The 24,689-nt window shown below is 36.3% G+C and overlaps 2 protein-coding genes and 1 long non-coding RNA gene across 5 annotated transcripts in view; 2 read left to right on the forward strand and 1 right to left on the reverse strand.

Annotated features, from left to right (window-relative positions):
• Nucleotides 1–24,689, forward strand: part of LOC309509895 (uncharacterized protein) — a 328,406-nt gene that overhangs the window by 44,168 nt on the left and 259,549 nt on the right. The gene's annotated exons all lie outside the window — the stretch shown is intronic.
• Nucleotides 9,509–11,499, reverse strand: LOC309512787. 2 transcript variants are annotated; one of them, XR_014211184.1, is made up of 3 exons: nucleotides 11,413–11,499; nucleotides 10,887–10,943; nucleotides 9,509–9,884 (listed from the first exon to the last, which is right to left on the reverse strand). It is a non-coding gene; the product is annotated as an uncharacterized lncRNA (long non-coding RNA). The 2 variants fall into 2 exon arrangements; XR_014211185.1 differs by lacking the exon at nucleotides 11,413–11,499 and having other exon boundaries at nucleotides 9,509–9,721; nucleotides 9,812–9,884; nucleotides 10,887–11,379.
• LOC309512062 (stonustoxin subunit beta-like) lies at nucleotides 12,885–16,079 on the forward strand. Its single transcript, XM_082187464.1, has one exon. It carries the CDS (start codon nucleotides 12,942–12,944, stop codon nucleotides 13,491–13,493), a length of 552 nt encoding a protein of 183 aa, XP_082043590.1. The 5' UTR covers nucleotides 12,885–12,941; the 3' UTR covers nucleotides 13,494–16,079.

The raw sequence follows: 24,689 nt of genomic DNA on the forward strand, positions 1-24,689 counted from the left end.
TCACTGAGTTACAGTTAATTTTCTGACGTGTTTCAGAATAGACTTCACTGAGAGAGACGGCAGAACATCCATCGATTCTTTAAATCACTTGTCCTACTACTGGCCAAAAGTTTAGAATACGATTTTATTGTTTTTTTTAAAGTTTCACAATAAAAACAGTAATATTTTAATATTTATATATATATATTACATTATATTTCAAATTATATTTGTATTATATTTTTAAATAAATATTTTCTATTGTAATATATTGTAAAATGTATTTTTTTCCTGTGATCAAAGCTGAATTTATCACTTTCAAGCCCCAGAAAGCTAGTAAAGACATCATAAATGTAATCCATGTGACTCCAGCATATTAACCTTAATTTTATGAAGCGACGCAAGTGCTTTGTTTGCGCAAAACATAATTTACCACTTTATTTACAAAATATGAATCTCCAAAGTGTTCATGAGAGCACCCTGACTTATGCGTGTTGTGTTGACGTGAAAGCAGACGTTGTTGCATGAACGTCCGTTGGAGATTAATATTTTTTTTAATAAAATGGTAAATTGTTTTTTTTGTGCAAACAAAGCACTCTTTTCTTTCTTTCTTTCTTTTAAATTTATTTCAGACATGTTAATAAGTTCCTACACTTTGTTTCTATCACATACAGCCAGTCTTTAACTCCCACATGAAATTGAGCACATAGACACATATGTGCATATAAACCCTCATCCATATCCATATGTACATACATATATATCCACACATACCCACACCTACGTGCATACATACATACTCATATACATATACACATATACAGGTACAGGTACATATACATACCCACATACATATACAAACGCTTATATATACACAAACAAATACACACTAACACTCTTTAACATGTCTGAAAAGGGGTTGGAAGAAGTAAAAAACTTATTTAATCCTACCCCCTCTCCAGTGTTCAAAACTTACATTTGCAATAATCATCCTGTTCCCATAGTCTTATAAGCTACAAAAAAAATAAAAATAAAAATAATTAAATAATAATAAAAATAAAATAAAAATTTAATATGAACATATATCAATAGAAAGTAATCAAATATTATTCTTATAGTAAATTCTAGAGCCTTGTCTTCAAATCCTTATTCACATCCCCCTACCATACCCACATACACATTCATATGCATTTACACATCTACACAAAAATATCTCGTCCCACTCACATGTACAGGTCTATCTACACTGTACGAGACATCAATTCACCTCTGGCTTTCATCTTGATACTTCACAAAAATCATCAGTCTAAACCTCTTTTAAACAAACTCATGCTTGGACATTGCTTCAGTTCTTGACTGAGTTTATTCCAAACCCTAACACCACCGACTGAAATGCACATCCTCTTCATGGTTGTTCGAACACTCTTTATCCTAAAGTTGAACCTTCCCCTGTAATCATAACCCCCTTTCCTATCCATAAAAAGTTTCTGTATATTATCTGGTAGTTGTTTGTTCCTGGCTTTAAACATTAACTGAGCTATTTGAAATTCTACCAGATCTGAAAATTTTAGAATACCGGAATTTCTGAATAACTCATTTGTATGATCCTGAAAACCTGCCTTATGTATTATCCGGATGGCTCTTTTCTGGAGTATGCACAACGGTCGGAGTGAGGATTTGTAAGTGTTGCCCCAGGCTTCCACACAGTAATTTAAATAAGGCAGAATTAGTGAAAAGTATAATATATGTAAAGCTTTCATATTCAAGAACAGTTTGGCTTTACCAAGAATGGAGATACTTCTAGATAATTTGGACTGAACATGATGAATGTGTGGCTTCCAGCTGATCTTGTGGTCGATCATCACCCCCAGAAACTTCATTTCTGTAACTCTATCAATATTTATACCATCTATCACCATTTTTACATCACTGTTCACCTTATGCTTCCCAAACAACATAAATTTTGTTTTATCCAAATTCAAAGACAGTTTATTTAAATCACACCATTTCTTTACTTTGATCAGTTCTGAGGTGATGTCCTCCATAAGCTGTTGCAGGTTTTCCCCAATACTCAAAATATTTGTATCGTCAGCAAACAGAACATATTGCAGTATTTTTGATACCTTACATATGTCATTCATGTATAAGATGAAGAGTTTAGGACCCAGCACTGACCCCTGGGGGACGCCACAAACAATGTCCAAGCATGATGACTGAAAATCACTTATTTTCACAAATTGTTGCCTGTTACTTAAATAACTTTTCATCCATTGTAAAACAACACCCCTGATCCCATAACGCTCCAGTTTCTTAAATAATATTTCATGATTTATTGTGTCAAATGCTTTTTTAAGATCGATAAAGACTCCAACTGCAAATTTCTTTTGGTCTATGGAACTGGTGACTTCTTCTATTAATTCCAGAACTGCCAATGAAGTAGATCTTTGTGATCTGAATCCATATTGACTTTCCGCAAGTAATTTGTGTTTGTCAATAAATTTGTCTAATCTGTTTACAAACAGTTTTTCTAAGATTTTAGAAAACTGTGGTAGTAGGGAAACAGGCCTATAATTGGTGAAATGGTGTCTGTCCCCGGTTTTGTATAATGGGATGACTTTTGCGGTTTTCATGCTATTTGGAAATTTACCAGTTTGAAAGGAAAGATTACAGATATGTGTCAATGGTCGAACAATTGCTTCTATAACCTTTTTGACTATTATTGTCATATCAGTACCATCACAGTCTGTTGACATCTTGTTTTTACATTTAAGTACAATATCTATGATTTCTTTCTGCTCCACTGCCATGAGAAACATTGAATTTGAATTGCTACATATTAGTTTCTCATTCTAATCATCTGCTGATCCAGGATCAAGGATTTTTTCTGCCAGTTTAGGTCCAACACTTACAAAGTACCTGTTGAAGTTATTAACTACATCGTTCATATCATTTATGATTTCATCATTATCAATAAAATACTGTGGATAATTATTTTTACTATAATGTTTCCTAATTACCTTGTTTAATATATTCCAAATACTTTTAATGTTACTTTTATTCCTATCTAATAATTTGCTATAGTATTCCTGTTTTGAGATCCGTAATATAGTTATCAATTTATTTTTATATTTTTTATATTTATTCTCAACTTGTTCAGTTCTATTTTTTAGGAATTCTCTGTAGAGTGTATTCTTTTTTTTACAGGCATTTTTCAATCCTTTTGTGATCCATGGTGTATCTAAGTATTTATTTCTTTTAGTGATTTTCTTAATTGGACAATTTCTATCATATGTTGATTTAAAGGTATACAAAAAAGTATCATATGCTTTATCAATGTTATCTTCATTTAATACCAATTCCCAGTTCTGATTAAATAACTCTTCTTTAAGTGAATTAATTGTCTCATCAGTTCTTATTCTTTTAAATAACTGTCCAGCATCCTGTTTATTTCTTGTATAACAGCTGTCATATACTAAGAAAACAGGTAGATGGTCAGAGATATCATTAACTACTAGTCCGCTTATCGTTTTGTTATCCAATAAGTTTGTAAAAATATTATCTATTAATGTAGCACTGTGAGAAGTAATTCTACTGGGTTTGGTAATAGTAGGGTACAGAGTCAAACTGTACATTGTATCGATGAACTCTTTTGTTGGTCTGTGATTATTTGGGTTAAAGGTACAATATGTAAGAATTTTGCATTAAAATATCCCAAAATCTCAAGGCCAGTGTTATGTATTTTGTTAAGTTGATTACTTACAATATCCCAAATGTTTCCAACTATTTTTAAATCGTGAGAAAATTGCGATTTTAACCAAGGAAACGGGGCGTTAGAGCAGGGGGGAGCTGGGAGTCGCCAGTCAATTGCGTCATATCCGCGTCACCCTCGGTTTCCGCTCGTACTGCGTGGAGTCCTGGACAAATGCGGAAGTTGTAGTTGTAGCGTCTATCAAGCTACAAACTTTAGCTTGTTTCTTGCAGTCGTTATGGTACACAATTATTCTTTACCGATTGCTGCTGGTTCTGTCGACAAAGCATGCTTAATTTATTATATTTTCCAAATGTAGCATTCGGTAGGGGTGTAACGATATTCGAACCGAACCGAAAAACCGCGATACACCACCCACGATACGAATCGCGATACTCTCATGGCGTACCGAACACGCCCGCCCCGCCCCCTGCTGCCCCGCCCCCTGCTGTCCCGGCTCATTGGACCTCATGTCTTATGTGTACACAACGAATACAGCGTTGCCTAACCACCATTTAATCGCAATAAGCTCAGTGTTTTGTTACATTCGATAATAAGCAAGGTGTAATCTTTCAAATTCTGTCTATTTGATGACGAAATTCAAACATTAAATGTCGTTTTGGCGCTCTTTGATGTGGCGTGACAGATCACCATAGGCTACTAGGCTCCTCATTTCAAGCGGCAGCGCGGAGCGCGAGTAAACGCGATTCTCTTCCTCAGTTACAGAATAAACATGAATGGACACCTGAAGGTATGTTGAAAGATACAGTATACTTACTGAAAGGCATCATAACTCGTGTAATCGCTCAGTCAGTGTTTCAACAGCGGAAATATGTCAATAAAACGCTTCTTTTTTCACATAGCTTTATTTACCTCAGGCAAGTCATTCAGTGTCCACAGCTTGTTGGTTTGCTAAGGAAATGAACTCTTTCACTAAATAAATGCACTATATTAGCCTATATATTATATTTTACTTAACCTGTTAATGACATCTTGATTATTTTATGTATGTTTAAAATATCTGTCATGAAAATGACAGCAACTGTGTAAATTATTATATTTCAATAATAAATTAGAGTAAAAACATATGTTAATGTAAAAACTGCCTTATGTGCAGTTTACAGGTTTTCATACAATTTGTTACTTGAGTGTTGATTATTATTATATCTAAAAATAAATAGCAACTGAATTTAGGCTAAAAGTCTTGGCTCTGTTGTTAAGCTTTAATGTTATAGTAATGTGCAAGTAAGGGCTCCTATATAGTTTACAGCATTAGCAGATAATTAGTTTTATCCTTGCGAAACGTTTACTTGTAATTGAATTAATTTAAAGACAAGGACACAATTTGTTAATTAAATTATCTGTTTAAAAACAAAAACAATTTTAGCTTTCTAAACCCCCCACTCCACCTAAATGAACCGAACCGAACCGAACCGAGACGTCAAAACCGTGGGACGTACCGAACCGTCAGTTTTGTGTATCGTTACACCCCTAGCATTCGGTAATAGTTATGTTTATGTAAGGAAAGTATTATTGCTTTAGATTTGTGTTTAGTTTATTGACATTGTTTATCACGTCTGGTGTTTATGGCCATGTAAATAAATATAGCATGTGTTATACATAAAGATTAATCAGTATTTTGGCAAATTATGTGGGCATGTTCGAATGTATTTTTACAACAATTGTTTAGAACATGTAAAACTGCGCAGCGTTATCACAACAATGAATTCAACAAATACAGTAACATCTATGAAGTATTAAACCTTACTTTTCATGCGGTTAATTCATTTTAATGAAATAATAGTGTGATGAGGTTTAAGAGTCAGGAAGGAAGAAGACGCGTCGGCGTGACTGGGACTCGTACTTTATTAAAATAAAGCAAAACAATCAAAAGCCGCGCACAACGCGCATTCACTGTGGCAACCGCGACGGCACAAAACAGTTCAAAAATGAGAGCTCGGATCCACCGGTTTTCTTTCTCTGCGTCCAATTTTCTCTCCAGTCTCTCTCTCGTTCCAGCGCGGCTTATAAGCGGTCTCTCCACACCGATCACTGCAATAAGACACAGGTGCATTTGCACTTGACCTACTTGCTCGTCTCTTTTCTCTCCCATCACAGACCGCGCTGAACCACGCCCCACTCGCCACAAAAAGCATGTCATTAAACGCAACATTTATAAAAATAGAACTTAGCCTCATCCATGAACATGATTTTTCGATTCCCGTCTGACTGATTTACATCCACGGTGGAGTTTAAAACGACAGTTCCCATCATTCCACGCTCCTTCACATCGTCATCAAGCTACGCCGTTGTTGTTGTTTGGAATGTAGCGCCCTCTAGCGGCAAAAATTCTTGCATATTGTACCTTTAAGTAAATCAACATTAAAGTCCGCACAGATAAATAAAGCCTTCTGAGTTGAAGCTGTGTATGTTTCCTCAAACCATTCCTTAAAGATTTCTAAGTTAGAACCAGGAGTCCTATAAATGCAGCTAACAATTACATTCATTTTCTTTTCCATAATAATTTCTACTGTTATACATTCAAATATATCATTCATCACCCTTGTCATGCTTTCCAACACTTTATACTGCAGGTATTTATTTACATACAAAGCTACGCCTCCACCAGTCTTCCCCTCTCTGTTTATGTAGTTAAATTCATAACCATCCAGTTCAAAATCAGCTCCCTTCTCAGTGCTGATCCATGTCTCAGAGATGGCAATAATACTGAATGGTTGTTCGAACTGATTTAAATAATGCTTGATTTTATTAAAGTTTGCATATAAACTTCTGCTATTGAAATGTATAATAGAAAATTTATTTTCTGCTTTAATAATCCTATTATACTGATCCTCAGAGTGGTAGCAGCAATTATCGGTGACGTCAGAGTAGAAGTTATTTTCCGGATCAACATCGATCTCCATATCCTGACATTTGTACTCAGTGTAATTAAATGTTTTCAGTTCTATCATAGTTCACAGTCATAGTAGGTACAGTTCTATCATCAGCTGATGATGAATAATTACCGGTACCAAGCGTCATCATGATGAAGTAGAGTGTTGGCTCAGTTCCCTACCTTCAGTCACGTAGTAATCAGTTAAATCTCTCCAGCTCCTCGATGTCTCGAATGATCATTACCTTCGCCTCCTCCGGTGTTCCATTCAATTTAATGAAGATCTTACCGCTGGATGTCCATGTTGCCAGGATCTTCCCCTGCTTTTTCAGAAACCGGGCCTTCCTAGAGATGTCCGCGTTCCGTTTGGTCAGATGGTCATTGATGTAGACATTTGATCCTCTCAGCTTCTTCCCTTGCTTTAGTAGCTCCGTTTTATGTTTTCTATTTACAAACTTCATAATTATGGCTGGTTTATCATTGTTGCTCCACCTGGGCAGCGCATGGCAGGCTTCAATGGTGTTCTGGTCAACCTCTATTCCCTTGGATCGGAGAAAAGAAGCCACCTGCTGTTCGACGGAATCCAACAGTTTCTCATCTGTGGTCCCGTCCACCTCCGCTGCAACTGCCCGTGCATACGAGCGAGGTTTGACCTGCATACCAGTAATGATCACGTCGTTCGCCCTGGTATACTGCTCCAAATCTGACACTCGTTTCTCGAGGAAAGTTATCTGCTTATCCTTTTCGGCATTCTGGATTTTCAGTGTTTTTACCTCCTCGATTAAATCCATGATTGATTTCTGCTGAAGCCTGACAGCAGAAACCTCCTCAGATAGGAAGTCCAGTGACTTTTTAATGTCATCCAGATCCTCCATCGCCTGGGTCTTTTTTGGTCCCATCTTGAACGAGTGAATACAGGAGTCCAGTTAAGTGAACGCGCTCCGCTCACAGCTCACAGCCACGACACACAGCCAATCTCAAGTCCAGGTTGAATTAAATTCCATAGAAATGGAATTAAACTAACTTAAGGAAAATAAGCTTGTGCTAACAACAGTAACGATTTCTGTAGGCTACTCCCCACAGGAAGGGGCGGAGCCTGACACAGGAAACAGGAATTTCACTCGCGTCACTTCATAAAATTGAGGATAAAACAACTGAAGTTACATGGATTACTTTAATGACTGGTATAATTAAATAATGGTAGTAATTACTTTACTACCTTTTTGGGGATTGAAAGTGGTATTTGCATAGGCTGTCAATGGAGGGACAGAAAGCTCTAAGACTTTATTAAATACATATTAATTTGTGTTCCGAAGATGAACGAAAGATTTACGTGTTTGTAACGACATAAGGATGAGTAATTAATGACATAATTTTCATTTTTTAATAATAATTATAATTAATAATAATAATTCATTACATTTATATAGCGCTTTTTCTGAGACCTCAAAGCGCTTTACATAGATGGGGGAATCTCCTCAACCACCACCAATGTGCAGCATCCACTTGGATGATGCGACGGCAGCCATATTGCGCCAGAACGCCCACCACACACCAGCTTACTGGTGGAGAGGAGACAGTGATGAAGCCAATCAGTATATGAGGATGATTAGGAGGCCATGATGGACAGAGGCCAAGGGGCAAATTTGGCCAGGATGCCAAATTTGCCCCTTTTTGGTGAACTAACCCTTTAAAGGGACTTTGGTACTGTTGAGCACCCTTATCTGACAAAGGCAGTGTCACAGTAATACATAATTAACCCTATACTGTAAAAATAAAAGGTGCCTGGAGGAACATTTTGGGGTTCTTCACTTTGCCACACCGGTGGAACCGTCTGTAGATCCTCTAGGCACCCTTTAAAAAGGGGTGGTTCTCTGAAGAACCACACAGGTTTCCTGAGGAACTCTTATATTAGGCACCTCCAGGAACCAAATTTCATTTTTTTTTAATATTTAATTTCATGTTGTAACTATGGTTACCTTTGACTTCTATTATAATAAACAAATTGAACCAAATACAAAATAAGAATTGTTTATTACATATTTTATATTCATTTTTATACATACACTTCCATACACATGGGGAAAAAAAGCTAACTATAGATTAATGTCAATGAATACACAAAAAAGAGTATAATACATAAGCAACATGAATAATCAACCAAGTATATGCAATAGGCTATACAAGAAAAGACATTTCAACAAAATGCATGGAAACACATATGTTCCACGAAATAAATCAATGTAATTTTTTTTTTTTTTTTTTTACTAATTAAAAATGTCCATCTTCACTTAACTTTAAAACATTTGTGTTTCAGTCCGATGGTAAGTCTGACATCACTGTTTCCAAGTCCAAAAGCTCTATCAGATGCCAAAAACAAACAACCAGTGCTAATATGCACTCATTGTGTTGTAATATTCCTGAAAATTATGATCCTAACCTTTATCTCTATACAGAAATCTCTGATGATTAGTTATTCAGCTATTTTGAATCATAAAGTGTTGAAGTCTGGGCTGCCGTGAGACTGGAGACTGTAATGTACTATGCCTTTTGAAAAGCTTAAATGTGTGACTTGAATCAACAGTGTTCATAAATGGTTGTTGAGTATTCTCATGAAACAAGATAGAGGAAGTAGAGGTAGAGATAGAGAAGTAGAATTCCAGTCATTTCAATAAGAATCCACACGATCAGCAATTTCGTGTGTGGTCAAAAATGTCACTATTGGACCAAGTTGGTTACTGGAATTTGCTAGATTTGCCCAACAGAAAGCTGTGTGAAAGTGACTCCTGTGTGAGCTGTGCTTCATACATTACGTCACTACACTGCTGACAATGATCAATGGATTTTTTTGCCTGTGTAATTTCACGAAATTCACAAATGTGACCTTTACTCGCTGCAACATAAAATGCAATCAATAATAAAATCTTCACAAGGGACATGTGAGGTACTTAACGAGTTAGAAAAGTGAAAAGGTACAGCAGATTCGTTTTCCGTTTGTTTTTCCTCTTTTCTGGTGGATGGTCCAGGCACTTCAGTGATTTTCAGGTCTACAGGAGGATTTTTATTCTTGTTCAAACTTGTATTTCAGCTTACCGAGATCCCTGCAAAGTACAACATTTACTGTTAATAAGGTTATTAAAGTGATAGTTGTCAAATTTAAATAATTTCCTCAGCCTTGTGACATTCCAAACCTGTTTGACTTTCTGTCTGTGGAACCCAAAAGCAGATCTCAGGCATAATGCAACCCGTCACCATTCAATATCACTGCATGAAACACCAGCAGAAAGAAATTGTGTAAATCATTCATGAAACCATTCTTATGTACACTTGTATAGTTCAATGCAACAATTTATGTAAAAATAGTTAAACTCCAAAAAATGTCCCAGAAAAGATCCTAAAAATAATCAATGAGTTCACAACTCATGTGTTATGGGTTGTGTTGTAAGTCTTCTGAAGCCATATAATAACTTTTTCCTCTTTTTTTTTTGTCAAAAAAGACTAAACTTGAAGTTAATTCAGAGTCAAAATGTCTTATATTCAAATGCAAATGATAAAGATATAAGAAAAAATGCAAGGCATTATTGGCACCAAACCTGTGATATTATTTTTCTGAGTAACATGAATGAGATTTGAGAGCATGAGGGAAGATTTTCAGAGAATAACTGATTAAAAAAAACACAAGTACACAGTCAAACTGTTATGAGGTTGGAGAGAGATGAACCCAATCGCAGACAGAATGCAATAAACACAGATTTATTCAGACAAAACAGGGAAAACAAAACCCACAATGGGGCAAAACAAGGCTGGAGGGCAAAAACAAAGACTAACTACACTAGACTAAGACTTGACAGATAACTAGACAAATAACTAACAGCAGCAACAATATCAGGACTTTACAAGACAGTTCTTCACAAGGTACTCACAGGAAGGTTAACACACACTGAGAATCACACAATGAACCGGCACAAGACAGCGAACACAAGGGGATTAAATAGGGAGAAACTAATGAGGGAAACAGGTGACGGCGATGATACAATAATGATAACAAGAAGAGATAACAAGGGGGCGGGGTAAGGTGACAAGACAACGCAAGCACACAGCCCAAACAAATGGCCATGTGCTTACACATAAAACATGGGTCTGTCATGATCCTGCCTCAAGAATTAAACAACATCAAGGACTAGATGGCAGGATCATGACACAAACAATTTCACACAGAGAAAGTTCATAGTAATAAAGTACTTGCATGTGGTGTAGGTAACTTACTGTAATTCAATGTTGCCTCTGAAATGTTCAGATTATTTTAGAAATGTACTGGTTGTTCTGGGGAAACAAAAGAACAAAGCTGATTATTCACAAATATTTATTGACCAGTAAATGGCTTTAAAATGGTATTTGAGAGAATGAGGGCACCTGTAGTAAGTAAAGTTAGGCTAAACAAAAACAGACCAAACTATATTAACCTGCTTTTGTTATTCATAACAAACGCCAATGACGACAGCAGGAATCAGCTAAATTAGTTAGGCTATATCAGCATTTGAAGACACAGTTGTACATGTTGAATTGAATGACTAAATCAATCTAAGGCAATAAGTCAGTAATTTCCATTTGTTCATTAGATCAACGTATCTAGCATCGCGGCTAAAACCTTCATACCAGATACTGTGCAATAAACGAGTGGTAATCACTGTAAAAACGTAGTATTGTATAATAAATTTAGTTTATATATGTGTGTGATTGAATATATAGTGAGTAGACTCTGTATTTATATTTATTTGGCGAGTTTACAAACCTTGTAACGGAGAGCCGAACAAACAGCGGAAGCTTTGATGAGAGGAGCCGTTACGAACCCGATAACGATCAGCTGAGCTTTGATGCGCGCGAGGATCACTGAAGCGACGACAGCAGAGGAGAGAGCAGCAGTTTCGTGACAGAATAAAACTTTTAACTTAAAACTTTTCTCCTCCTGGTTCTTCTTCTTCATATTATTAATATTATTATTATTTAGTGTCGTAGTTTAAGGTTTAAATTAATCAATAAAATAGGCCTAGATACTAAATAAATGTAAGCTACCCAGGTGAAAAGACGTAGGCTACTGTTAAATGTATTAAAAATGCATTAAAGTATATTTGTATTGTAGACCTATACTAAAAACGCAGTCAAGTACATTTTTAATACATTTAATAGTAGCCTATTCGGTTGTTAAGTCGTGACGTAACCACTCTCCAATAATACTTTCCGGGTCCAAAGTCCAGGTCCTCTCTACCTACCTACCGCTTTCGCTAGTGTTTTGGTTATTATTGAGTGTTTTTACAATGCCGCAGTGCTGTGTCCCGTGTCCCGAGCTAACTCACTTCAACCTCGTAAATCTTCTTTTTCATTGATGCCTGGACTCTACCCTTAATTATGTCACCTGAGTGATGAGCTACACTAACCACTCTGTTGGTGTTAAAGGAATTTAAACCCTTTTTGACCGCCAAGGGTGCCTCACTAAGAAGGACGTGATCGTAAATAAATTTACAGGTTCCACCATTGTTATTTCTGGATGAGAGGAGCGCTTGGACCCGGAAAAGGCTAAACGTCACGCTAAACGTCAGACTTAACAATCGGATAGGCCTACGTCTTTTTCACCTGGGTATAGCCTACTGAATCAAACTTAAGTAGCCTATAATAATAATAATAATAATAATAATAATAATAGGATATTAATAATCTTATTTTGGCCTCACTGAACCATTGGGTTCCTCCAGATGCTGGCTTTAACATAAGAGATCTTCCAGGAACCACTTAAATGTTAAAAGATCTTCCAATAACCCTTTTATCGTATTCAAGTTCCTCTATTTTCCCCCAAAGCACTTCGAGGTCTCATAGTAATGAAAAGGTGACTCCAGAACCTCTGAACTAAATACAAAGTGCTTAAAGGATCCCATAAGTTCCAGCAAGAACCTCAAAGATTGTCAATGCTCCTCCAGTTACCCTACTATAGGAGAAAGAGCTTTGAGGCACCTAAATTACATTTTGAAGTTCCTTGAGTATCCGACAGGATATTTGAGGCTCCTTTAGTTTTTACAGTGTACTCAAAATAACTTGCCTACAAGAAAGAATGAAAGCAAGAAAGAAAGAGATAAAGTTTATGTTCACAATATGATAAACTGGGAACATAACAGTATTTCACAATTCTTTCTCTCTCTCTCTCTCTCTCTGTATTTTCTTTTGTGGATCACAGAGGAGAGATCATGATTTCAAGACTACACAAATGTAAGTCCTCAAAGACACAGTTTTAGTATTTGTTGTTTTGTGGTTGTAAATGTTGGTGTTGTAATGTGTGTGTTCTTGTGTTCAGATGCCGTTGATCTCACACTGGATCCAAACACAGCAAACACTCAACTCATTCTGTCAGAAGAGAACAGAAAGGTGACGTGTGTGAATAAGCAGCAGTCGTATCCTGATCATCCAGAGAGATTTGACAAGTGCTTGCAGGTCCTGTGTCAAGAAAGTCTGACTGGACGCTGTTACTGGGAGGCTGAATGGAGTAGAAATATTTACATATCAGTGGCATATAAAGGAATCAAGAGGAAAGGACTGTGTGCTGACTCTATGTTTGGACTGAATGAGAAGTCCTGGAGTCTGAAGTGCTCTGATGACAGATTCTCTGTCTGGCACAATAATAACTCCACTGATGTTTCTGCTGGTTCAGGATCCTGTAAGAGAGTAGGAGTGTGTGTGGACGTGTCGGCCGGCACTCTCTCCTTCTACAGCGTCTCTGACACACACACACTCACACACTTACACACATTCAACACCACATTCACTGAACCACTTTGTGCTGGATTTAGACTTTATTACAACTCTTCAGTGTTTCTGTCACATTAAACGCATGGTTACACACATTCACTGAACCCCTCTGTGCTGGATTTGGAGCTTTTTCAAACTCTTCAGTGTCTCTGTGACACATTAAACAACACTTGTCTCACACACACACACACACAAAATCATGGGTTAAGACAAATGGGGGTGACGCTGATACAACACACAGCGCATGCGTGCAATGAAAATACCGTAATACATGTGAACACAGTTGCACCAATATACCAAACTCCTCCCTTTTTAAACTGGAACCTAACATAGACCAAACTTAATATGTTCTAGCCTAAAACACATGCATTATTTTAAAGTGACCAACAAATGTAACTATTATGTTGTCTTGAACAATATTTATCTATTACTTAGACCTAAAGATTTAAAGATTTTCTACTTAGACCTTTACGTTGCCTTTGTGGATTGCGACGTTCTGTTTGCTTCCTAAATTTGATCAGGTTGACCTTCTGGGTCAGACGTTCCAGCTCTCTGCATTCCACCAACTGGCAAGCAATCAAAGATGTCATAATTGATCCCTTCTGGCTGCTGTTCTGAAAACCTTGATGGTAGCTTGTGATCGACATCCACTTTAACATATCAATGGCCTTGCACATAGTAAGTCAGAGGTATTGTACACTGCAGAATAGTGCCTAGTATTCAGACAGTGCCTGTCTGAAGTCTCGTCCCAAATGGCGTGTCTGCCTTTTATTTTCACATTAAGCAGAGGTTTCAAAAGTAAAAAGGGATATTACATAAAACATTACAAATATACCAAAATAAACAAAAACATTACCTCAGGAGGTGGGCCTAAACAAAAGAAAAAAAAAATACCTCTAAAGGGGAAATTAACATTAACTTACCTATGCATAAAAGAAAGAAAACAAAACAACTTATACCTGCCCTCACTCCCTGACTATCCATTAAACAGGAGAAACGACACAGGTATCTTCCTGGCATACAATTGTATCCTCGTATGCCAGTTCAAGGCCAAGAGCAATTTCATAGGCTTGTTTGAAAGTCAAATTCCTCTCGGATAAGAGACGCTAACGGTAAGCTTCATCTGATAACCACAGACAAACTGATCCCTCAGTGCATCATTGAGGAATTGGCCAAACTCGCATGTGCTAGCAAGTCTTTTCAAGTCAACAATGTAGTCTGTAAACGTTTTACCTTCTGTCTGATATCATCTGTGAAATCTGAAGCGTTCAGCATATTGTTTTTGGCTTAAAATGTTTCAGTCATTTCTTTATAAGTCAGTTCTATCACCATCCTTGGTGGTTCAAATTCTTCAGTAGCCCATACGCTGTGGGACACAAGACACTCAGGAACATATCAGCTTTTATTTCTGCTGCAAAGTCATTTGCTGCCAGCCATCTTTCAAATGATTCGAAGTAAAAAATAAATAAATTAAATTGTTGGCTCGGCCAATCATTTCCATTTTGCAGTCACTTTCATTTTCATTTATCACCTCCATAGAACCAACCTTTTCACACCCAGTAGCCCAAATAATAAAGGGTTAGTTCACCCAAATGTTTTATTATTTACTCACCCTCATGTCGTTCCAAACCCGTTAGACTTTCATTCGTTCAACTTTGAAACACAAATGAAGATATTTTTAATGAAATCTGAGAGATTTCTGATTTCAAAACACTTTTGCTGCTATTTGTTACGGTTAACATGACTGAGGAGATGATCTATTCACAGCAACAATTTATTAAATAAACACACAAAGAAAATCCAAACAGGGTAGATGACGACAATAATCCAAACAGGAAACGTATATATCCAGATTGTGACACTGTCACACATGACACATGTTTTAACCACTCTATATATTATAATGATTTTATGTATATTAGAGTTTTAATAGGTTTACATGTTGTCTTAGTCATTTTAGTCCATTTTATTCCTCTTATCTGTTTTGATGTGTGTATGTCTTTTAACCATTCTGGGTCTGCCTGTCATGTGACTGAGCAGCATGGCAAACAAACGGGGTCTCTGTCAAGAGGACCAAAGCTGGATTGAGGAGTTTATTTTAAGGACTTACCATTCCAGCAAACCACATAACTTTTCATTGGATTATCACTACAGTTGGATTGTATATACACCGGTGGACACTTACACATTGGGACTTACAGCACACAAGGACTCTTAAGGACTGTTTTATGGTATGGAACCAATGGACTCCTAACAGCCTAAGGCTTCTATGTTGTATTGTGTTGTTTTAAGTTCCTGGTAGAAATAGCAAATACACTTCATTTATTCACTTTAATTCTGTTGTTGTCTCATCTTTTAAAACACTTAAACTCACACAGTTCAATCTGACCCCATTTTTAGCTCATGTAACTCTACCGATTAGGCCGATTGTTACAAGATGATAATATAGAACAAAATACAACAGCTTTACAAACATAAATGTAAAGACAACGACCGAAAAAGACAACTGAACCATGGGTATTTATACACTGGATAACAAGGCTAACAAGGAACAGGTGTGTGTAATGAATTACCATGGAAACAAACAAGGGTAACTATAGAAACAGAGGAAAACTGGAACAAACTACAGGAAGTGAACAATGGAGACCGAAAATACACTTAAAATATAAAAGTCCTAGAAATAATGACACTGCTGAGGTGGGATACGGTTAAGGTTAGGGACAGGTTTAGTGTTATGGATAGGTTTAAGGGTGGGTTCATGGTCAACAGTGTTGTTACAGTTGTGTATGTACAGCTGAAATCACATGCAGGTATTCTAAGCACGACTTGACATTAACACCCGCCAAATGCGGGTGGATCTCAGCAGTGGCGTGTAATGCAGTCACTCCTGTTAGCCACTTTGGCAAGTTTTTATATATATATATATATATATAAATATATGTATATATATATATATACACATTTTTCAATTGTAAAGGCCATGTGAAATAATAAACGAAGTCCAATATAGTATTGTCAAAAATATCGATTTTTTTTTTCCTTTTCTTTTTTTTTCCAACACATCAATAACAACACACATTTAAACATCTCTCCGACAGCGAGTATTGCGCATAATTTTACTCACTCATGCAGATTTTGTGTTCACACTCAAAGTGCGCACAAAGCCACCTCTCACTACTTTATTGAGTTCTTTTCGCTGCTTGTTGCGCTTAAACAGTCAAATACACTAAAAATACTGTCAAAATGCCGGTCTTGGTGAGTATTCACATAAACACATGCTGTGTCCGAAATCGAATACTTCCCTACTATATAGTATGCGAAAAACAGTACGCCAACAGAGTAGTATGTCCGAATACATATTAGAAAAACAATAGGGGAAAAGTCACCAGATGACCCTTTCTAAGAATATAGTTCCCAGTATGTATACAGTTAGAAGATGGCTGTGTCTCATGTGACCTTCAATAAATTCCTCTTGAAACAAACTTTGTTGTATTATTTTAATTTAATACTGTGAAGCTGCTTTGATACAATCTGTATTGTGAAAAGCGCTATACAAATAAACTTGACTTGACTTGACTTGACCTTGTTATTTGTACACACTGTGACTATACAAATCACAACATGTAAATAGGAAAATGTTGGCGTTATTTTGTCCCTTATTGGGAGCAGTATGCTAGCTGGAGCCGTTTACCTCCAGTCTTTGTGCTAAACTAGGCTAGCGGTGGGTGCATCCGACAGAGTTATGGCACGCACAGAGATGAAAAGGGTATGTATGGACTTATCTAACTCTGGGGGATACGGTGAATAAGCTAAAGTCCCAAAAAGTCAGCGTGTTCTTTACGTTGATTTTATCCTCTATCTTTCTCACCATCGTGCATTGCTGCCGCATGCTGCTCTAATTGCTGTACGAGTCCTCATTATCTGTTTGTGTTACCCAAGATATAATAAACGAGGATTTGATTTTAGCATTCAAGAGTGATTTTGAGTTGACACAATGCAGATAACACACTGCTACAACTGGTGCCGTGATCGCTGTTTCACTCTTCCTGGGACCTTACACGTTACACACGAGTCGCCGGGGTGATGGGCGAATAAGGTCACCGCTACAACATGACTGAGTGGATGAGAGGTTCGCCATTTGCAAATATGAGATGTGAACTGAAATATCTCTGATTCCAGGAAACTTCTGAACTGTTGAATGGACTGAAATATTTTGATAATTGAAGTTATTTATATTGTAGATTTTTATTTTACTTATTTAAATACAGCAGTAGCGCTACCTCAGGATACTGAGCACTGTACTCAGGATCAGTCTTTGAGTCTTTGCTCTTTCTTGTCAGCAGGCAATAAGAGTGAACATACCTCAACATAAAGTAAGGAGTGGTGTAACCAAACAAAATGTTGCATGTGAAGTATGTGGTGATGCAAGTCATGATCATTTTTTTACACTGTCGAATAAACTGTGCTTTACCTGTAATGCCTTTGGCCACAGAGCATCAGCTTGTTCTGCCAGGACCGTCCACAAACCACAAGTTCAACAAAGCAGTCCCGATTCTGGTCAGTTGGGAATCTAGGCAGTACTATGGCAGTACACCAGTTAAAATTATCAAACCATCAAACAAACCTGTCTGTCTAAAACGCAACTGAAAGCTGGCTGATGTGTACACATGAATGGTTCTTGAAGATTTTGATATTGACTGTCTTGGCATGTCTTTTCAACAGGTGAAAAATTTGCAGTGTAATGAAGTGGAGACTGAAAGCCAGACAAAATGCAGTAATAAGAGGTGCGAGACTGAGAGACAACACTACACGCCACATGGTCTGACTGGCTCAACACTGTCTAGCCTGGGACTCCATGACATCGACATAAGCTCAAATTATTTGACACCTTACTGGAGAGCGAGGTTGGCTGAACTGTCGATAAACTATGAGTCGATATTTTCGCATCATGGACTGGACTGTGGTAGAGCCAAATGCTTTGTTCACAGAATCTAACTGATACTAAACCTTTCAGGCTTCCTTACAGAAGGTTGTCACCGTCGCACTATGAGAAGCTGCAAGAGGCCTTGGACGACATGGAGCGTGACAACCAGAAAGTCGATGAGTGATAATGCATTGCTTCTGGTGTTAGTTTGGAAAAGGAATGGTGATCTGAGGCTGTTCACAGACTAGCTGGCTGAATGTGCGCACCGTCAAAGATGCACATCCTCTCCCGCATCAAGCGGATGCACTTGCGGCTGTAGGTGGTAAAGCATTCTTTTCCACAATGGACTTAACATCAGGTTATTATAACGTGAAAGTACACAAGAGTGATAGAAAATTCACAGCATTTACTACACCACGTCATAATAGGCTTTCGCAGGGCCTATGCAATAGTCCTGCGACATTCATTAGGATGATTCGATCGTTCGATCGGAGTTGCCTTCTGCGGTGTGCCAGAGCCCCGTAAATGTTGCATTGTTCAATGCACGCTCAGTAAACAATAAAGCCCTGCTTTTATCGGATATCATCGCAGAGCGAAAACTGGACTTATTGTTTTTTAACTGAAACATGGCATAAACAAAACGATGGTCTCCTCTTCAACCAGATCACTCCTGAGGGGTATGTACTGTTTGATCTCCCGCGACTTACTGGTCGTGGTGGGGGAATTATTGTGGTTCATAATCTGCAATCTAACATCAGCGCTGTGTGTGTGCTACAGTTCTCATCATTTGAACGCCTTGTTTCGAATATTTCTGCTCCAAAGGCAATTAGCATCGCTACTGTCTATCGACCACCAAAGGCAAATGAAGCTTTTATGTCTGAGTTTGCTGACTTGTTGTCAATGTTGTGTTATAAATTTAAGAGAATCCTCATTCTAGGGGACTTAAACATACACATTGACGAAAATGACTGTGTGACGACAAAGGACTCCCTATTTTTATTGGACTGTTTTAATCTTAAACAGTTTATTAGCGGCCCTACACATAACAAAAGTCATACATTAGACCTTGTGATTGCAAATGAAGCAATTATATCACAGCCGTCTTCAGTTGATATTGGTCTCTCTGATCATCTGGCAATCTTTTTTAATCTGGAACTGCCTCTTCCTTCTATGTCTTCCTCACACTCTGTTAATTTCTGTAAACGGAAATCAATTAATCCGTCAGATTTTGCAGACTCTGTTGTGTCCTCTCTTAGTGGTCTTCCGTCTGCTCCTCTGGAAGATATGATTTTACACTTGAATGTTCTTGTTTCTTGAGCATCAAATCAGCATATTAGAATGATTTCTGAAGGATCATGTGACACTGAAGACTGGAGTAATGATGCTGAAAATTCAGCTTTGATCAGGAATAAATTACAGTTTAAAATATATTAAAATAGAAAACAGTCATTTTAAATTGTCATAATATTTCACAATATTACTGGGTTTTTTTTGTTGTTTTTTAATCAAATAAATGCAGCCTTGGTGAGCAGAAGATACTTCTTTTAAAAACATTAAAAATCTTACTGACCCCAAACTTTTGAACGGTGCATATATTTAACAGTGCTTCACATATATGTGAATTTATTCATAGCTAGGCTATATAGGCCACGTGCTGTGGTTTATTGGGGTCTATGGTGTTTAAAACTATGATGTTTAATATGTATTTATGGATGCTTAATAGGCATAAATGTAGTGATTGTTAACAAATGTTCAGAAATAGGTGTACTAATACACAGCACAAACATTTTCAACGAAATATAGACCTAGGGAACGCTTTTTGCTGGATTTCTGCCATGCCAAATCATAGGTCTATGTTTATATGGTTTGCGAACATATAGGTGCTTACAAATAATTTATTGCTGGGATGTGCAGGTAGTGCAGTATAAAAAATAGTTTTTAACTATTTCTACAATCTATTTCATCACTTGCAACAATACACTTTAATTATGTTCATGTAGCACCTATGTCAAATATTATTGGACTCGTTAATTGGGCAATTCTTAGACTACGGGCACTTTCATGTCCTTTGATCATATTTTATAAAAAACATTTAATTTTGAAAAATTAACACTTTCATAGTTAAATTTACAATGAAAGTACTTTAGGAACTTTTTACTGGTAGTCTACGACGATTTTTTACCTTTTTAAACATCATTATACATGCAAATATTGCTGTTTTGTGCTTGTCCCACACCCAGACTTCTGATCTTCAATAATGAAAAAGAAGTGTAAAAAAAATATTTATCTATTTTTTTTTAATATGACTGAATAAAGTATCAGTAAAAGAATCAAAACATAATTGAGGTATTTAAGGTCAGACAACTATTAATGTGATTTTATATACAAAATGTAGTTGTCCCACAGTATTGCCGTAATTTCCACCACAACACTGTAATGTCCCTTTAAAAAGTTTTTTTTAAAGATTGTTTGGATAGTTTCTATGGAGATGAACAATGACATCACAGCACATGTCTGACATGGAGGAGATTTTAAATTTATTCAGCAACTTGGAGAAGAAAACTCAAGGTAAATGTTGCTTGAAATGAAAATATTTTTATTGTATGTCCTTTCCAAACATGGCGTAACAATAAATGAGTTTGTAAATACATTGATTTTTTAACACAAATAGATGTATTTTGCATGCATGCAATGCTAACTACCAATTCATAGCTAATCTGTAATACTAGCTTGGATTTTTTTTACAAAATACTGTAGGATTGTCATTTCCACCACCGTCATTTCCACCACATTACCTTCTTGAGTGGAAATGACAAAGGTGAGGTGGAAATGACATTTATGCTTACAAGGTGCAATTCATAGATTGAGTGGCTGCATATGAATATTTTATTATTATTAGATAACTTATCTTTATAATAAAGTTTTATTACAATTAGAATGTTACAATTACAATTTATGCGTAACTTACATTTTTTTGTGACTATTTGTGGTTAAAGTTGTTTACAGTAAGACTGTAACTGTTCATCTGGTTATGGAACCAAACAGACTAATGGATAATGATTTGTTAAATGGGTTTCAAATAAATGTTTTCTGTTATTCTACATGGACGTCCATTCATTGTCATTTCCACAACACCCAGTCATTTCCACCACCTCATAACTTTTTAGAAAATATGTACAAAATTCGAATCACTCATTAAAAATGTCTGCATAGTTTATGGGATAATGTTCCACTTAATGTAATAACACAAGTAGTTATTTTTCTGAAATGTATCTAACCAATGCAATATTATATTTCAGGTTGTGGTGGATGTAAGCTTTGTGTTTGGGCCTCATGACAATTAATTTACTTAATCCACAAATCTATGGTAATTGCAATATAGGTATAAATTGGTAAAACTATGTGTGAAAGTGCTCTTACACTGTTAAGAAATTATGTATATCATAATAATTTTAAATAATAATCAAATATTTCCATGTGATGGAAATGACATTTGTTCAGCGCGGATCGGAAAATATGTCAAAAAACACCAATTTGTCTTATAATGTAAGTGCGTTCTCTTATGGATCATTAAACTAGACTAGTTATATTTAACTGTTAGACTGTGACAATTTTGATTTGAACACTTTTTTTTACCTCAAGTTCACAAGGCCAAAAGTGCCCGTAGTTGAAGAACCACCAACCATAGGCTATAGGCCAGTAGGTTCGGCGTAAAACAACAACACTAAAACACTAATTGAATTCTAAAGTAGATGTTGTATTGATTAATTGATTTTTAAAAGAAAATGAGAAATCAAACGGTTCACAATTTTTGTTCAGTGTCGAAATTTGACAAATTCACCTGACTGTTTGTTTGTTTGATCGATCGGGTGCACCCTCTAGGGCAGGGGTCTCCAACACGTCGCTCGCGAGCTACCAGTAGCTACTCGAGCTACTCGTGGCCTGATTGGAGGTAGCTCGCCAAGGGCCGTTCACATATCGCATCTTTTGCCGCTCAAGTTCGTTATTTCAAATATTTTGAAGAGTATGTAATATTGTACATACATATATTTTTTTCATATATGCTCATGTTTTTTTCTTCTCCGTAAATAAATCTTGTAGCAGAGCTACAGCAAGCGTTTTTCGGTGGTGGAAATCCATTAGCTATTAAAACTTCTTTGTCATTGTGGAGAGCGCAGTGCACGGTTGCATAGCAACGACAGACGCCACAGGAAAATCGGACCTAATTTTACTATTAATAATAAAAGATAAGCTAATGTGCATGTGTAAATGTCAGTAATTTATCTTTTTTGACTCATTATTTTTATAAAAATGATTTAAAGGCTGAAATATGCGAGGTTTATCTTTTTATAAAAACTTTTTTGTCAAAACTTTATTTGAACTTGTACATAGTAGATAACATGTTGCAAGACACTCCTTTAAAATCTGGCCATCATTTTTAATGTTATTATTTTAATGTTTATGTAAACAAAAAGTGCATATTGATGCTAAGTTTATTTGTTATTTGCTGGTTTTAGACATAAAACTTGGTGAATTGATTTTATTGTGTAGTATTAGTACTTTTTAAACAGGATTCTGTGATAACCGTGATCATTTTGGACACTATAATCATGAAATGAAATTTTCATGCCATTTCATCTCTAGTTATCATGCACTATAAAATCAACTATAATTATGTGTTTTTACAGTATAATATGCAAAGTACAATTTTCTATATATATATATATTTTTTAATCTCTGATTCTGTTCTTTTCTCTGACATTAAAGGGTGACATATATAGGCCTACAAAAACTATTTTAGGTCTAAAACAGTTTGGATTGTTGTTACTATGAGAGTTATGAGACATTATTTAAGAGATTTAAGTATTGTATTACATGAGTAGCTCTCGGCCACTTTCATTTTTAAAAAGTAGCTCTCAAATGAAAAAAGGTTGGAGACCCCTGCTCTAGGGCTAGGCTATATGCTAATTTCCTAGAATACAACACCTTACATCACCATAAATGTTTACAAAAGTATATTTGGAAAATATTTTCAATCACATTCAGAAATTAAAGAAATGTTAAACATATGGCAAAGTAAACAGTTCAACAGTTCACAAACTAAGTTCGGAAAGTTCAGTTGAAAGAATTAGTTCAAAGATTCGATTCAAAGATTCGATTCAAATGATTCACTTCAGTTCGAGGAAGGTGGAGCTCACTTGTCTGTCTCAGTCTCAGATGACTATTTTGGAGGATTCAGATTCAGAAAATACCTTCCTTCACATGATACGGTAAGTTCATTTAACGTTTCATAGCTGCAATAATAGCCTAATACTGATCATTTGCGTCTAAGACTTTGTCAAACTCAAAGTAACGTTACATGTTGCACCCACAAAATGGCTTAAACTGGTCAAACTTCCGCAGTTGTTTTTCCTCTAACAGGAACATGTATCAGCCTATTTTATTTCAAACCCTGGTCTAGTTTACATCGATTATGGTTGAGGGTGCTTCTGAAATACATGAGGGGAGTAAAGTGCATAATGTTCAATCAATGACAAATACCTTTCCGGGGTTGTGCCGAATTTCGACCCTAGCTCTGCTAAATTATTATACGCCCCTCGTTGAAATCAGCGCCTGATTGCCTAATCCTAACCCCAACCCCAACCCTAATCCTAACCTGTTAGAAGTCTACATTTTCTTTGGTGCGTCAAAGCATTCCCAAAGCCTCTAGATCAGTGGTTTTCAAACTTTTTCAAGAGCGACCCTTTTTTTTTTTTTTTTTTTTTTTTTGACGCGACCCATAGGCCTATATAGGCCTATTCTTAAGCCTTTTCTTAACAACCGCTTTTGATGATGCACGTGCAGTGGCTTATCCGTGACGCGATCGCAACGCAAAGTTGATTCTGCACTCTTTTGATCTAGCTAAAGCTACAGGGATGCTAATTAATGCTTGTTCAGAACAGAACAAGAATGAAAAAAATATCTATAAACAAGCCAAAACGAAATAATTTCGTTGGGCTCACCTAACTCTCTCATTCGAATATTTTTTTTTTCCATATTCGCGATTTATTTGGATGCTAAACTATTATTTATTATAGGCTTCTAAGAAAAAATGAAAATGATTATCCCCCCAAATTTTAAATATTTATTAGGCTTCAAAAAATATAAAAACTTTTAATTTAAGTGAACTTAAAACAAACCTTACATAAACCCATTATAAATGTCATATTTACCTGTGCCTTTCCTGTCTAACAGATATGAAATATACAGAAATTGGATAAGGTTATCAAAACATTCCGCACTGCATAAATTATAAACTAAATATAGAGAAATCCGTATTAAAGCTACACGCATTCTTTAGTCAAGAGCAG

Source organism: Leuciscus leuciscus, assembly GCF_965113295.1.
Source record: "Leuciscus leuciscus genome assembly, chromosome: 1".
Lineage (NCBI taxonomy): Eukaryota > Metazoa > Chordata > Actinopteri > Cypriniformes > Leuciscidae > Leuciscus > Leuciscus leuciscus.

Excerpts from the sequence above, each read along its gene's own strand:
- LOC309512062 (XM_082187464.1), top strand. The coding sequence starts at position 12,942 with ATGTGTGTGTTCTTGTGTTCAGATGCCGTTGATCTCACACTGGATCCA.